Source organism: Pocillopora verrucosa, chromosome 3 (genome assembly GCF_036669915.1).
Source record: "Pocillopora verrucosa isolate sample1 chromosome 3, ASM3666991v2, whole genome shotgun sequence".
Classification (NCBI taxonomy): domain Eukaryota; kingdom Metazoa; phylum Cnidaria; class Anthozoa; order Scleractinia; family Pocilloporidae; genus Pocillopora; species Pocillopora verrucosa.
Genome location: NC_089314.1, coordinates 20799928 through 20817386, shown reverse-complemented (window position 1 = coordinate 20817386; position 17459 = coordinate 20799928). Strand labels below are relative to the sequence as shown.

At 37.8% G+C, this 17459-nt stretch overlaps 1 protein-coding gene across 4 annotated transcripts in view; it reads left to right on the top strand.

Annotated features, from left to right (window-relative positions):
* The first annotated feature begins 2602 nt into the window (after nucleotides 1–2602).
* LOC136279821 (tetratricopeptide repeat protein 28-like) overlaps nucleotides 2603–17459 on the top strand; it is a 38246-nt gene continuing 23389 nt past the window's right edge. For all 4 annotated transcript variants that reach the window (XM_066164127.1, XM_066164126.1, XM_066164124.1 and 1 more), the window contains exons 1-3: nucleotides 2603–2699; nucleotides 4126–4848; nucleotides 10880–11065. In XM_066164127.1, the coding sequence (XP_066020224.1) occupies nucleotides 4158–4848; nucleotides 10880–11065 (877 nt within the window). In that variant the 5' untranslated portion in view covers nucleotides 2603–2699; nucleotides 4126–4157. The remainder of the gene's footprint in view (nucleotides 2700–4125; nucleotides 4849–10879; nucleotides 11066–17459) is intronic.

The following is a 17459-nucleotide window of genomic DNA, read 5'->3' as shown; positions in this document are numbered from 1 at the left end:
TTCTATTTCCGCTTCCTCATCTTTTAGTTATATAAGGTCACGCGTGAATGAGTCAGGAAAGCGATGTATGCTGCATAACATCGATGTATGACATCCAAAATCGATGTATTCCGGATGAAATTGATTTAGTTTATTTCAAGACTTGTATTATAACGCATAACAATAACGTATTGAAGAAAACATTAATGTATCCATGTTCGATATTTTGTCCGTAAAAGAACCTCATACCCTGTCGAGGCAACACAAGTTTGTAGGCTTTTCCAAATTCGAATGAAAATAAAACTTCATTAGACATTCCAAATAAATCAATTAAAATTGCCTCTGAGCCATTGTCAATACCCTTTACATATATCTATAATCAATCTAGTACCTGATGCGTTTAAAATATCAAGAGTTACACCAATTTATAAGTCCGGTAAAGTCACTGATACTGGGAACTACAGACCTATTGCCACACTCTCATCCTTTGGCAAAGTGTTGGAGCGACTAACATATAATCAGCTCTACCTGTTTTTAGGAAAAAATGATATTACATAAATATCAATTTGGCTTTAGGAAAGGCTATTCTACCGGACATGCTATTTTAGAAATTACTGATAACTTGAACTCAACTATTGATAACGAACAAATTACATATGGCCTATTCCTCGATTTCTCAAAGGTATTTGATACAGTTAACCATGATATTCTGTTCTCTAAATTATAAACTTATGGAATCCGTGGAACCCCATTTAAATGGTTTAAAAGCCACTAATGCAATCGCACTCAATTTGTAAAGATTGATGAAACTGAATCCAGTATGGAAACTATTACATGTGGAGTTCCCCAGGGTTCAACGCTCGGGCTATTGTTATTCTTGCTTTATATTAATGATTTACCAAACTCCTCTGAGAAGCTTTCTTTTAGAATATTTGCAGATGATACTAACATTTTCTTTACCGGTAGTAATCCAAACGAGGCTGAATTTACAGTGAATGAAGAGATTAAGTTAGTTTTAAAATACTGTGCTATAACAATTTAACCGTAAATTTTAAGAAAGCTAATTATATGCTAATAACATCAAAGAAAAAAATACATTTAAATTTCCACAATATATATTGCAAAAGCTATATTAAGCATCTAGGTATATACCTTGATGAGCATCTACAGTGGGAATCCCAAATTCCACATGTAAGTAATAAATTAGCAAAGAATGTACGTATAATTAAGAAGCTAAGACACTATCTTGATTTTCGTGTGCTCAAACAGTTATATTATACCCATATATATTTATCCATACTTAAGCTATGGTCTTGCCAGCTGGGGTGCTGCTTACAAAACTAGATTAAATAAAATCTGCACCAAGCAGAATAGATGTATACGAAGCATGTTCTTTGCTCGTGGCAGAGAAAATGCCAGCCCCTATTATAATCTTCTTGGAATCTTGAAACTTGAAAATATTTACAGACTAAAAGTATCACTTTTTACTTATAAACTTAAGAATGACAAAAGTAACACCCCAGCTGTACTACTGAATATTCTCAAACCTGCATTCACTCATATAATACCAGGTATGCTACAAATCAAAACTTCTTTAAGCCACCAGTACGCACTAATTATGGTATGTCTAGGCTACACGGCTGGAAGGTCTTTGCCCCCATTTACTAAACATGTATTCCAACAAAGCACGGAAAACTCTAAATAATTTTAGGAAACACAAACATGCTAAGAAACCCCTGCGAAACTCGAACTGTCACTAGTAAATCAAATATATACTAAAAAATAACGTGAGCAAGACGAGGTGTCGGCCTAGAATGCTTTCCCACGTGATAAACATCCTTTTTAGAGCACTCCATTCTACCCATGCTGCGCTTCAAGTGCCCAGTCCTCACTGCTCCCGTGCCGCAGAAATATTTCATTTCCGGCTAATTCGTATCCACTCAGAGGCCGGAAATTCCATAATTTGAATGCGGTAATGCGACGCGACCACAAAAGCCACATGGGAAGTCCGTTTCGGTCTGTCTTTACCTTTTTTCTCTTGTTGAAAACAATTTTTACAAAACCTCCGATCCTCTCTTACAAAAAAGTGAAAATCTCTTTAAGACATACTTATGAGAACAAAAATGTAATTTGAAGGCGATAATGCGACGCGACCACAAAAGCCGTATGAGGAGTTTGTGCCGAACAGTCTTTACCTTTATTCTCAAAAAGACAGTCGAGATTGCAAAATTCAAGGGAAAAGGAAGCCAACACCTTGAACAACCGGAACTCAAGATACTTTTTAATTTTTCGTCACTCAACAAGTTAAGTAACGTAAATATCATTCTTCTTGATACCTTTCCGGTGTCACTGATACCTTTCCCGATACCTCTGTCGGTGAATAAAGCAGTAGAAAATATTGTTACAGTCAAAGCTTTAGGAAAATGTCTTAACGTTTTGATTAGCGAAGTAAAACTTGGTAACATTTCGGCTCTATAACACGATTGTCTTCTGCAACTACAAATGATATGTCTCTATATGAAGTATAAAAGTTGTTTTACCGCTGACCACACTCACATGTCGAACGAATTTTGCTACACCGCTCTTCGCAGTCATGCGCATTTAAAAGCAAATAATTAGAATGGTTGGACTGAGACATGTCACAAAGTGAGAAGGTAAAAGGAACCTCAAAAGATTCCAATGGAGAACAAATAGAATCCTTACAACTTTTCCGAATAAAGGTAAGCTAGTCACAACTTACTAAGCGTGGGATTTAATCATTATTGAGGTGAAATTTTGTGAGTTTCGGCTCCTCACCTAACACTCAGCCAGTCTCTCAGCGAGGAGCACTTTGAGATTCTGATATGGCGAAAATTGAGGATTGCTCAATATGCATGGAAAAAGCAGATAATCTTTAGAATTTTCTTCTAACATCCTGAACTGCAATCCGTCGACATCCCTTACTGTAACCTCCTTTACTTTTTGCGACATTTCAAACATTCTTAGTTGTATTACCGGTATCCAGTCAATTCGCCGACGGTCCAACTCGCCGACGTATAAAATCGAGTAGAGACGTCGGCGAGGTGGTCCTCAATCCAATACAACTTATTAGAAGTTAAAAATACAGAAAAGTAAACGATATTTAGTAAAAAAACACTGATGAACATTGGTGAACATCAAACAGAAGCTTAAACATTGGTGAACATCACCAATGACTATAACAGCTTAAGACGCGAACGAGTTATTGTGCGACAACAACACCGTTAAGACTCATCATGTCAATCGCTCAGATTTTCTAAAGAAAACTTGGCTCTCTAGACAAGATCTTTAGTGAAAAGCAATTTTTTTTATTTGCAACAAAGTTCATAAGGATCTCATGGCGAATAAAGCGAAGTAAACATCACCAATGACTCTAACTGCTTCAGACGCGAACGAGTTATTGTGTGACAACAACACTGTAAAGACTCGTCATGATAATCGGTCAGATTTTTTAAGAAAACTTGGCTTTCTAGACAAGATCTTTAGTAAAAAGCAGTTCTTTTTATTTGCAACAAAGTTTATAAGGATCTCGTGTCAATCGGTCTTATTTATTTAAGTAAAGTCGCTTGGTAAAAAGTCAACGCACAAACGGTGTTGTTGTCACACAATAATTATCTCGTTCGAGTTGACCGTAATTCGTATTACCATCACAAAATTACTACATTAATACATTAATTTGCATGTGTCATTATTGCGCTCAAAATTTCTGTCAATATTTTGAATGTTTTGACTCTCTGTGATTTCCTAAGGCTTGTGCAATATTGTTGTCTTTGAAAAATTTTCTCGTACTTATAAACACCATATTGCACTCCAACTTATGTTATTATCTATACTATTAACCCTTCAAAAGTTTGTAAGTCACTAGTCGGAGGTAAGTGTCTCAATTAACAAACCTTTCTTGTGTTCTCCCAACATTACTCCGTTAACCGATAGAAAGTGCAGTCTATTACTTTTATAAAATAAACATAAAACAAAACAAGGTATGTTTCAATTCTCTATGGGTTTATCAATGCATTAAATGATTGGTTTTTGACCAGTCTAGTAGTATCTCAGATTTTATTACTAGCCAAAGGTTGATACTGATTTTTAAACCATCTAAAAAATGTGAATTGATATTGCTCTTTGCAGTTTAATAAAATCACCTTTGTCAACTGATAAAAATGTCTGAGACAGTGGAAACAGAAGGTGAATTCAATGAAGGCATAGACATTCCACCTGAGCTTAGTATCTGTGTAGCGGAAGACATTCATGTGGATTCAAAGGATGTGAATCTGCCAGTTGACATTTTCTTACTGACTGTCAAGGATTGTGAATATTTGGCTTGTTACATGCTTTTAAAAGACCCATTTCAATGCTATTTTGATCAACTTGGACATGTTTTATTTGGAGAGATCGGTGAGGGTCATGGAAAGAAATTGAAAGTTGCTTTGACGAGATATGCTAGAGGTTTCATCAATCCAGAATATTCCTTGTCTACTGTCAAAGATGCTGTCCTTCTTTTGAGGCCTAAGGCGGTAATTTATGTGGGGACCTGCATTGGTCTCAATCCTGAGAAAACCAAGTTAGGAGATGTTGTTGTCTCTGCAAAACTAACAACACATGGATCCAAAGCAATTGTAAGTAGTGGTGATGAATTTACAGATGAAAGACATCATGTGAGCAGATGTTTTCTTGATATGGTCAGGGGTGCAATTGAGTTGTGGAAGGCCCCACTGAGAGACCCTGGAGCTCGAGATGTAAAAGTGCATTGTGATGGTGAATTTTTGAGGGAGCTGACTGGTGCTAAATTGCAATACGATGAGCTAATTAAGTCCTATCCAAAGGCAATTGCCATTGAGATGGGAGGAGAAGGTAAGTTTTACAGCCTCTTACCAATCATATTGCATTCTGTACTCAATTTATTATCCTAGGAGGATGGACTATGTTTAAGCGGAGTGCATTTACATGTCTACTTTTATTATCTTGCTTTTGTAACGCAGTGATCTTGCAGAACAACATCTAAACATTACTCATGTAATGCGCAACATTTGGCTATGCTGAAAATTTGCGAGAAAACAGCTCTTACAACGAAAACACTGTAGAAGGTGGTGCTTTTTGGTTGTCGGTTTGGAAAAAGTGGTTTTTAGATGAGGTAATTGCAGAGGAAATTGAAAACTATGAGCCGACCCAGCTTAACACTTTGCACAAGCAATTCTACACCGAAATAGACCTTTTTACAGTTCCCGGTACCATGTTGGACATGCAACCGCACACACATGAGAACGAGGCTGGGGTTGACTCGCATTAAATCTCAGTGAGCACTTTTGGTGAAATTTGTACATGGACAGTAAAATTGTTTGATTTTTAAGGAAAATGGATGGCCTAGCTGAAATCTCAGTAAAGCTAATTTTTCTCCCAAAAAGAAAGGAAAGCAGTGTGCCACTTTGGTTGTTCAAATACATTTTATGGCCCCAATGGTTTGCCTACGAGCTTTTGCTTCTTCAAGTTTATGCACGGAGGCATGTATTTTTCTAAGTATTTATTGTTCTATACTTATCTTATTCTCTGTGAATTATAGATGAGGGTAACTATTGTTGCAAAGTTAGTACAAATTTTCTATTAGGTACCTGAATTGTTTTAAGTTCACTAGAGTTCTTTTATGGCATTAAGTTAATAAGTTCAGTACTGCTCACCTGTTTACTACATGGCTTGCCTAAAACACTCCTAGCAGAGAAACTCTTGGAAAGTAATTGCTATTAATAAAATAACCAAGACTCTGTATCTTCATAGTTTTCACTTATTATGGCAGACCCAGAAAACTGATATAAATTTGCTAGCAATTGTGACAAAAGCAGTTTTCAGTAGTTGTTGTTTTTGTTTTTTATGATAGGATAGTAATCCACTTAGGATGCCACATGGAACTCTCAAAAATTATTTTGTGTGCTTTATGTATCAATCAATTTGATGCTTCAAATTGAAAAAAAGAAAAAGTGAGTTTTACCAACTAAAAGAGTTGTCAACACAAAGATGAACTATGACACTAAATTTTATTATTCTGACAAAATTTTATTCATAATAAAAAGTTTGATCAAAGTCTTTCATAAAATAATATCTCATACAATTCGATGGTCTGAAATATTCTCTTCCAAACAAATCTTATGGTAACTGCAACAGTATAAAATAAATATCTTGATTTGGACATATTTCTCAATCTTTTAAGTATCTTCTTTACATCTCAAAATTATATTATCATAACACTGATTAACACAATGCAGTAAGAACTAGTATAGCAAACCTTTGTGTCAGAAGGCCTCTGAGTGCTAAGAATGGGAATATCAATTCACTGAATGTTTATCTCTGACAGAAACTTAAATGTGTGTAAAGGACTAGCATTGTTGAGATCAGTAGCTGAGAGGAAGCATTTCTGTTCTCTTCCTTTAACCCTTAAATACCCAAGATCTGATTCTCAATTTTCCCTTCTAGTTGCTACACATTTACTTGTAAATAAGTTATGAGAATTTGATGTAAGATTAATATAACTTCTGCCGGATAAGTTTTAGTATTATCATTATCTGTTTGCTGAATAGTGTTTGGATATTATGGGGAGAAGTTACATGAATCAGTCACTTTTGGGAGTTTTTAAATTGTCTAATACTTTGGTCAGATTCTTTTAATGCTGTCTTGCCACCTAATAAATTACAATGAGTCGCAAACTGAAATGGTTTTCAATGTATCATGAGCATAAGTTGTCCTGAGCCAGATGGGTTTCAAAATATTATGACATCTGTTAGCTACAGTTTTCCTCATGGGTTGATAGAAAGAAGGTTATAATCAATTGGTTCTACAGGCTTTATTGTATAGTTTTGCATGAGATACAATGTACAAATGGCAAACTAAAATACATCTTGGTAAACAAAATGGGAACAACTTTAACTGAAGAATGTGGTACAACAACAAGTACCACAACAACAGTAGCAATAACAAATCTTCCCCTACCTAGAGGGCTACAGCCTTTGCCTCGCTTTCTAAGCCATACTGAACAGCTTCTTTTGTACTTCCTGTAATGCGTTCCTCTCAACACGATGTGGCGATATTCTCGTGAAGCAACGAGGTAATCGTAAAGCTGAATGAAATTCATCTTGGGTAAATTTCGGAGATCGCTCGACCATCCAAGGGCTGAAATCCTTACCATAGTTGCTTCGTATTTGAAGTCGCTCTGGTTTTGTTCTAGGTCCTGGACATCTGTAAGAAGTTCTCGGTTTTCTTCACTACTCAATAGAAGGACGTGTCATCAGCAAAGCATAAACTTTCGATACTAAGTCGGCTCTAATTCAGCCCGTCGATTTGAATTAGATTTTAAAATCTCCCTGAGATCTTTTGCTCCGAGTCTCTGGATGTCATCTAATGACGAAATTTCCATATCGTTGTATTAAAGAACCGTTTTGAAGGGAGAAATCGCATTGAAAATTGCATGGAAAGAACGTGAAATGTCAGTAGATCAGCTGTTTGAAAGAACCAAGGGGTAAGTTTCTAAAGAAACTGTGGTGCTGCTTCGGTGGGAGAGTATAGCAGGTAATTTAGTGTTAACAACTGAGTTGAAAACGTAAATTAGCCACCGTAAAGGGTAAAAAAGCTGACGTTTCGAGCGTTAGCCCTTCGTCAGCTCTGACGAAGGGCTAACTAACGCTAGCTAACGCTCATTGTATATTGTTTTGATCGTACGCGGTTGTTTTGACCGAACGCACGGTTTGAATAAATTAACCTTGCACTTAATGCGCGCGCTTTGTTTTTGCATAATTATGATAAGCCATCTTGTATTTTTTCATAATCACATGATTTTTCAAAGACCTCAAATTGTGCTCGCCCTGCGGGCTCTTTCAATTTTGTTAGTCTTTGAAAAATTTGCTATTTACACTGAAATTGCACTCGAAATCATGTGATTACCTATACTTACATTCCGGTGTGTGAACGCGCAAGCGAGTGCCGATTGCAATTAATAAAATAAAACATCAATCACAATCTTAAATAGTATATTTTCCTTCAGTTCCTCACCGAAAGTGATCGAAACAAGTTTGAAGTTTCGAAGAGCCGTCACGTGCGATGCGAACACCAAATTGTTTATGTTCAAGTGCGTAAACATTCAAGGAGCGCTTATTGCAATGAAAAAAATTTTGAAGTATTTCGCTTCGTTACTCGCTAATAATACACGTGTTTCGATGCCTTGCATAGGTGACATTTTCATTCCTTCCTGAATCATCAAAAACTCAAATCAAGCAAATCTACTGCTACCGCGAAGCGATATGCCTGAGTGTAACATGGAAGCTTCTTTCATTATGTAAATTTTCCCTTGTCGACTCGTCGGTTTTTTTTAAACAGTTCTTTGTTTTACACAACAATGTAATACAAAGGAAACTTCTAGCACTGAATAACAAGAGTCCAGCACACCCTTGCATTGCCATGTATATTCTCATTTTCCCGCATATTTTTCAAAAGGTACATTAGTGGGTGCTCTGAGAGACAATTAAATCAACCTACAGATTTCCTTTAAGCTTGACAGCTTTGTAAACTACCATTCTTTGGCATTCCTTGAATAGCTTAATGTCAATTACATAACAAAAAATGGCCAGAGCCATTATTGCAGCAATGCTTCTAAACTCGGAAAAGTTTTCTTAGTACCTCTGGAGATGAGTTAATGAGTTGTTTTGTTCCGGTCTTCCTCAACAAACTGGGGTAATTTAGTGGGCATATAAAATTCAGAAAATTGAAAAACGTCACAAAATCAAAATTATTCTTGCATAAAAAAGCCAAAATTATCGCTCTGAGGCAAAACTTCCTCAATTTGGAAGAAAAAATCCATTGTTACTTGAATCCAGGAGATTTAGGGAACTATACATGAGACAAGGAGATTCATTCTGTATATTGCAGACAGGAGCTGGCACATATTAGGCATGGAGTCAGCAATTTTTCTTTCATGGCTAGCTTTTTGTCCACCCCCTTCTAATGGCTTTTGTTGTAATACAAATGTGTCCTTTTGGAAGTGGCAAAAAGTTTGAAAGGAAAGTGGAAGCATAAAAGGGGACACTTTTTTGAAGGAGGCACCTTCAGCATTATTGTTGATTTCTAATCAATTATGTCAAGAAACATGAGTAAATTAGCTATCTTTTTTTATTCATTGAAACAGTCTGGAAAAAATGCTGATAATAGTAATGACATCAAAATGATAACCCATGAACAGTGCTTTCAATAAGATTTGAAGTAGGTGGCTACCTTGGAAAAGCACCTGGTGGAGAATAATATGAAAAATAATTTCCCTCCAGTAGCCCATTAGTTATATTCAGAATAAACTGGCATCAAATGGAATTTTTGGTGTTAAACTTTGGTAAATGATCATTAATTGTTAGTCTCCTTTGTAACAACTGTTTAACTGGTTGTTTTATTTCTAATCAAAGTCTTCTATTCGCTGACATACAAACCTGTTGCCTGAGTTTCACCCTAAAGTCCTCTGAAAAGACATGTGGTTACTGGTAACTGAAATTTGAGTCAGTACGTTCTTGGAAACTCAAAATATTTTTTTTTGCTGGAAATGTGGTATATTTTAAGACAATATCAATCATTTTTATCAAAACTTGGTTCTAAAGGTAAAAGTTGACTAAAAGAACTCTAGAAGATCTTTAAAGCAGTTCAATATTTATGATAAGCTGTGAGACAATTCAAAAATAATTCACACTAACTAAAACTTCATTTTAATTTGGATGGATTAATAAAGCAACAAACTAACCAGGTTGAAATAGTGTTGTTTTCTTCATTGCCTTTTTTGCCTTGTAGGCCTTTATAGCTTCCCCTTGCTAAATCTTTCTGAAAACTGCCAACTGAGGGGTTCAGGTGATATTGATGCATACTTCTTGATTATTTCCTCCCTCTTTTCTTTTGGAAAAGTAAAGAGTGGTTTTTTTAAACCATCAACATAACCTGAAAAAGAAATTAACAAAGCACTGCAGAAAAAATTGTTAGAGGTGATTTTAAGTGGATCAAATTGCACTCCATGTTTGGAACTTTCTTACTAGTGTGAATGAAGAACATTTGAAAAAGCCAATAGATGAGCTTGTTAAGAAAATTTTATGAGCATTTGGAAAGTTTTCATCAAGTTCCATTTTATTTTCTCCTTCCCCTTTATTTGATTGGTGTTGGTGTTGACTTGAAAAAGTGGCAGTCTGTTTTGTACAGATATCATCTTCGATATCTAATGCCTTGCAAAATATATACTCATTGTGAAAGGAAACAGCACTGCCATCCCCTCTCCCCCAGGACAGAATTACTCATAGACTTGGCTTAATTTTTGAAGGCAACTTTGCAAACTGATACATGCAAATTAATAACTTATTAATAGAGTAATAATAATAATAGTAATTGAAATTGAATAATAAATAATAAACGAAGAAGAAGAAATAGAGTAATTAGATTAATAAGATTAGTACTCAAATTTTGTAGGCCAGTTTAGCTCATATTGTGATGTTTATTAAGTGTTAACCTTTATGATTTATTTCCTTATGTCCTTTTTAAAGAGTCAACTTAATTTTTTTTTAAACTACCATCCAACCATTGTGGCATTAACATGAGATATATCTATTTTTTATCAACATTGTATTTTTTAAGAGAATTGTTCTCTGTTAAAAGTGTGATAAGAGTCAATCAAACTTACATGGGTGGATACTAATTTATCCAGTAAAGTTCATTAGTCTTTCTTAACATGTATTAATATATTAGTATAGGCCTATACAGATCAATGTTGGGTTTCTCTGATAGTTTAAACAGTTTCACTGATTTGGCCAGCTAAGCCATGATGATCTTAAGGATGGCCTTAAGTTAAAGCTATGTTTTGAAATGTTCACTTTGTTGATTTCAGGAGTTTTCGCTTCTGAGTTTGATCATCAGATTGGATGGTTGGTGCTAAAGGGTATTTCAGAATATGCAGATAGTACAGTGTGTCTATCAGAGAAATGGAGACCATTTGCAAGTGTGATGGCTGCTTCTCTGGTTGATAAGATTTTGAGTGATCCCGTGGCATTTCAAGAGTGGGACCATTATCAAGGTAACATAAGTGAGCACTGTCTTTTGACTGCACAAATATGTCTTAATCGTCAAATTTGCAACATTATTTCAGCACTTCAATACTCTTAGCTATTGCAAAGTGTTTATTAAAAAAACAAAGCTTTTTGAAGCAGAACTTAGGTTAAAGTTCATGATGTGGGTTACCATTTCAGAATCACAAAATAGAATAGTTCTTAGGTAATTTAATGGCTTTTACAGGAAGTACAAGTGTTTCTCTCATTTACTATTGGCTATTTTACCATTCATGTGAAACAAACTGTATTTGCATCGCATAGTTGAGCTCCACATCTCGTTTTGTGAGTGAAATTTCTCAGTGTTGAAATTCAGACAGTTACCAGGAAATAAGCAACAGGGTTCGAAATAGTTTTTCCGCTTTTTGCGTGAATTTGTAGGCTTTTGTTAAGGCTCGTTTTTTTTTTCCTGGCTGTCAATAATAAAATTTTGTGTGTACTGCTGAAACGGGACCCGTTGCCTAGCACGTGACCAAAATCTTCCAGAATCAAAATTTTACTCTTTTCCTTGAGAAACCATTTTTTACTGAAAAGTATTTATATGTATATGGTGTACATATGGTATACTTTAAATTGCTAAAATAATTTCAACATCAGAATCTTTATTTTGGTCAACATGTTTTGTTGCGGCAATTCCCTTTCTAACAAAGCGTAATGAACGGCTCAATTTTTCGGTGTTTGTTCAAGCGTGAAATGTACAACTTTGTCTAGTCAAACTGTCACGCTCTTCCATTCACAGCCCTAGGAATTCCTTACTGTCAAGCAGCGACTCTAATTTTAACGCGTGAGAAGGCTTTACAAACGACATTAAAGAGGACATGGGGAAAATAAATCTTGATTAAAGGTAGTATGTATGTGCAGAAACATAAACAGGGTAATGTGACTGTGTGTACACAAACTTGCATGTTTCACGCTTGAACAAATACGCAGAAAGCTGAGTACTTTAAACAAAAATACTCCCCGTAGCACGCTCCAAATTTCGAAACTTTTAAACTAAGTTTTAAAACTAAACTTTTCGAAACTTTCGTTTACGTTTCCAAAAAGCTTTTAAAATATTTCTTGGCTGCTTTTTGCCTGATATGAAATGTGTACCATAACTTGACAGCGACTTTTACTTCAGTTGGGCGATCAATAGGCATAATATTTTCTACAACATCAGAAAAATCGGTGAAAAATCGCTGGCAAGTGTGCGAAAAGTTCCGGCTGCCGCCAGCAGCCAGCTGTTATTTTGAACCCTGAGTAAATAGTAAGTTTTGTGTATGTGCATTAATTTACATAATTTCGGTTCATGTTTTAGTGGCAATGTTTCTCAAAACATCAGTTCACGCTAGTGAACAGCATGATATTCATTGATTTTTGTTACTAGTCAATATAATCAGTATGTGATCTTTGTGATTTTCAAACTTTCAACCTTCTTGAATCGAGAAGAGATTGCACCTTCTTTTGGGGCTCAGCTCAGGTTCATTTTACATAAAGTAATGCATCTGTGCTATTGTTAAGTCACTGTTCTTAAAAATGTATAGATGAACGTTGTTAAGTTTTTTATAGGCTAGATCCTCCGATAATTAGATATATAAGATTCCAAGGTTCTAACTCGTCAAAAAGAAACTATCCGTTCTCGTGGAAAACAACTTCTCTCGAAGGCGTAAACTCAATTCTGGTATATGAAAGCTATGCGTGTGTCAATAAACACGCCCTTTGATAAGATAAGCAGTATTCGGTTTCAAGCTAGGTTTCACTTAAAAAATAACATAAATGTTCGCAGTGTCGAGTTCTTAAGGTTCGCAAGGTTCAACTCTTAAGGATTGCAAGGTTCAGTTCTTAAGATTTTCAAGGTTCAGTTCTGAGATTCGTGTCCCGTTTCTTAATACTTCCCCTTGATTAACGGTTCATTGTTGGTCAAGAAGTGTCCTGATTCTGTCTGCAGTAGCCGCTGCTGCTCGTCTTGGTGGTCTGGAATGTTCAACTGGCTGGTCGTGTTGCTGAACAATTTCGATTTGTTCGTCTTCAGGCAGGTTTGCAGTATTAACTTCCAGTGGGAAGAGCTTCTGCACTGGTCTCCGCAACCTTGAAGGCTTTCCTTTCTTAGTTATGACTCGCAATACAGCGCCTTGTTTTGTAACCATCTCTGCTTTCGATCAGCTCGATGATCTCTACCAATCTCCTCTTGCTCCTTGTTTGGCAGTCATCGTGGATCAGAACAACGTCTTCAACCTTTGCTTCCTTGTTTTGACCTGCTTTGGTTCCACAATAATGAAACTCTCTCAGTCCTACAAGGTACTCGTTTGACCATCGTTTCCAGAAGTGTCCTTACAGTCTATTGAGGTATCGCGCTCTCCTTTCCAGCTTCGAGGTGATCTCTTCATCATCATCGCTTAACTCTGTTGTTTGGCAAGGTCGAAAGTCGTCTTCCAGTGACTAGATGTGATGGCGTTAGGGGTTCCTCCGTGATATCTGAGTAGACATATGTGAGGGGACGTGAATTGAGTACCTCCTCCACTTCTTTCAGGACCGTTTCCAGTTCTTCGTAGGAAAGCTGCGCCTTTCCAAGAACCTTTCGGAGGCTTTTTACCAGTTGCACCATGCGCTCATAATAACCACCCCACCATGGAGCTTTCTCTAAGATTAACTTCCAAGTGATTCCCTGGTTAGCAGCGAAATCTAGGGTTTCCTTGTTCTTAAGCAGTCGTCCCAACTCCCTGTTGGCTCGCTTGAAGGTCTTCGCGTTATCAGTCGTTATGGATACTGGTCTTCCATGTTTGCCTATGAATCGCTTCAGGCATCTGATAAACGCTTCCCTTGATAGATCTGGTGTTAGTTCAAGGTGTAAGGCTCTCGAGGTTGCACATGTAAACAGGCAGACGTACGCTTTCTTCATACCACTGGTGCCTTTTACGTACACAGGTCTTGCGAAATCTGCTCCTACATGGTCGAATGCTAGACCTCCTGAGACTCTTGATTCTGGCAGATCTGCAGTCGGCGGGGGTCTATACGGCAATCCCTCTCTTTTATTACAAATAACACATTGGTGTAGGATCGTCTTTACGAATTGTCTTCTCTTGGGAATCCAGAAGTTGCTTCTTACTTCGACGAGAGTTTCCTTCACTCCCCCATAATAAGTCTTCCTATGACAGGCCTCGACGATTATTTTCGTCAGGTGATGTCGTCTTGGCAACAGGATGGGGCAACGCGTGGTGATACTCAATTAGGCGTTTCCAAGTCTGCCTCTGCACTGTATTCCGTCCTCATCCTTGAACAAGCTAAGTTGTTGTTTCAAATTCTGAAAGTTCTTCTCACTCCCTAAAGACCTTTGAACTTCAAGGATCCAAAGCCGATTTCTTCAGCTATCAGAGTAATCTGTTTCTTGAGGGTTCTCTTCTCCCGTTTTTTGCCGACTTCAGATGTCTATTAAACTTTAGGCTGAGAGCTGTTACTCTGAATAACTTCGTGGTATCACTGAATCGTCCACAGTCGATAAGTTCACTCAAATTTACAGGCTTGCCACGCTGTCTCGTGTTAATCATGGGGGCACGTTCTCTGGGTTCCGTCCTTTGGCTTTGAACTCTCCTGCCTTCTTCTGTCAGATCCTCTTCCTTTGAAACTTCAGAGTTAGGGTAGTTCTTTGGCGGGCCCTTTAACCAAGCGGGACCCTTCCACCAGAGGCCATCATCTACGAGCTAAGAGGCGAGACACCTTCTAGAGCCAACGTCATCAGGATTCTCAACTCCGGGACTATAGCGCTAGCTCTTCACATCGGTCATCTTGTGGATTTCCTCTCTTCGGTTCTGTACGAACTGCTTGAATTCCTTGGTATACTGGGTCCAGTTGAACACTGTGATGCTGCCAGTCCAGCAGAAGGTTTCTTTTATGCTCAACACCTTGTCCAAGGCTTCTTGTACTGAAGCGATTAAATGTGTCAGGATTAGCGCGGCAAGCAGCTCAAGTCTGGGGATGCTCATAGGCGAAGATGGTGTGACTCTGCTCTTAGATGGGAAGAGGCTCGTTCGATAGCCATCTTCAGTTTCAGTTTCAATTAACAAATAGAGAAGCCTTGGCTGTGCTCTGTTCTGTAATAAAGCACTTAGGAAGCGGCTAGAGCACGAAAGAAGTGTAGGGAGAAACACTCGACTACGTCTCGTGTTTCTCCCTACACTTCTTTCGTGCTCTAGCCGCTTCCTAAGTGTTTTATAACAGAACAGAGCACAGCCAAGGCTTCTCTATTTGTTTTATAATAAAGAATCCATTAAATTTCCCGAGCATTACTTTCAATTTTCAAAACAAACTTTATTTCCAAAGCGAACAACAGTGTCGTCAGTATGCTCTATACTCTCATAAAGCACGCTACAATAAGCCAATCAGAATCCCTGTTAGAATGGTTCAAATAATCTGATTGGCTGTACAAGACTAAAGCTGTCAAAAGTGTCAAACCATCAAAGTTCAAAAACCATCATAGTTCACCTTAAGCGATAGTTTACAAACTAAATAGTTCGGCAGGTCGAATTTAACACTTTTGCCTGAAGTTTTTAAGTCTCTAATACAGAATCTTGAAGTGAAATGTTCAGTGAACTTCAGCCGAATTATTGCTCATAAAAACACGCGAGTTTTTTCACATGACAAGGTAGAAAACAAACTGTTCAGGGCGAGTGTTTTTTGAATGAACGACAGCCGAATTCACCGGAACATGAAGATCGCTCGGGATGACAGCGCCGCAAAACTCGGCTGCAGTGACAGATGTGACTTTCCACTCAACGCATCGGAAAGGATATCAGAGCAAGCTCTTATTTTTTCACTCGAAGGGCGGCCGATGTAGTTTCTGAGGCTTGCTGTGATGACCGGAGATCGCCATGATGAGCGAGCCGCGATGGAATTCAGCATGATCATATTCGCTCAGACACCGTCATGATTAGAATGAATTTTAGCAGTTATGCCAATTTGGTTATATTTTTCATCATTTCTGTTTTGTTTTTGAACACTGAACTTTATATACTGTATGAGTGTTAGCTGTGTTTGATTTTTATTTCCGTACGTAAGCTTGCAATGTAACTGAGCGTGAATCAATCTTTAAAACCTCGAATGTCTATTTTGTTTTTCCTTTGAGGATTTTCGTATCTGCTCACATTTTAATAACGTAAATTAGTACAATTTGGCAGATGGCGTGACAGCTTTAGGTCAGTTCTATGCTCTATACTCTCATAGAGCACGCTCTTTTAACCAATGACAGCGCGCGTTATATCCGAACTTTATTATAATACACAAGTAGACAACTGCGCAGTACGCTCCCCTTCGATGCATCACCAAAACCGTGTAGAATCGCAGATTTCACCCTCCTTTCTTCTTCCGGGAAGTAATAACGGTTCTCGCTCATTTCCCCAACCCTTTCCAGGTCAGCCAGCCACTTCTGTGGACGGTTCCTTCCAGGTTGAGAGATAAGTCCGTCCCACTCAAACTTGTTTAAGCAAAGTTCTTGCAACAGCATCCTTAGTACCACCATCACTGGTGAGATCCGTCCTAGAGGATCAAATAGTTTTCCTGCAGTTCGAAGAACGTTTCGCTTTGTGGGTTCCAGGTTTCTGGCGAATTCGACGATCTCATTTAGCTTCATAACAATGGTGTCTTCTCCCAGGTTCCAATTAGTTCCGAGGACCTTGTGTTCTTTTGTGGGATCGATTTCTTTCAGACCACCAACGGTGATCTTTACATAAGACTGGTCTTCGTCTTGAGGAGATTCTTGTTTCCCATGATTCTCCTTTCCCATTCGGTCACTTATCATCTTCTCAATGACTATTTTTCGGTTTGATGTCCATTTACGCAGGTTGAACCGCCCGGTTGTGAAGCAAGAATTCGGGAGTATGTTTCTTCATCATCTTCACCACTAATTGTCAAATCGTCCACTTACAGGGCTGATAGAATATATTCAGCTAAGGCTGGGTAACTTTCATAGTATTCAGTAACGTGGTGCCGCAGCGTCGCGTTCAAGAGGAATTGAGAACAGTTCATACCGAAGATAACTCGGAAGAAAGGATAGATCTCGATGTTTGGGTCGTCCTTTCTGACGTCATTAATCCATAAAAATCGCATCAGATATCTCTGTTGTTCATCTACCGCGATATTGAGAAAGGCGTTCTCGATATCGGCGACTAATCCCACTTTGTGAGCTCGGAAACGCATCAAGATGTCTGCTACTCGGAGTCAGTGGCGGACCAGTGAAAGTGCAGTCATTCAAGGAAGGGCAGTTTGGTTTCACTTTGGCACTTTCGTCAAACACCACTCTCAACTTAGTGGTTAAGGCGTCGCTTCTAATGACGGCTTGATGGGGCAAATAGTGAGTTTGATCCAACAACTGTTCTTCAGTTTCTTACACAC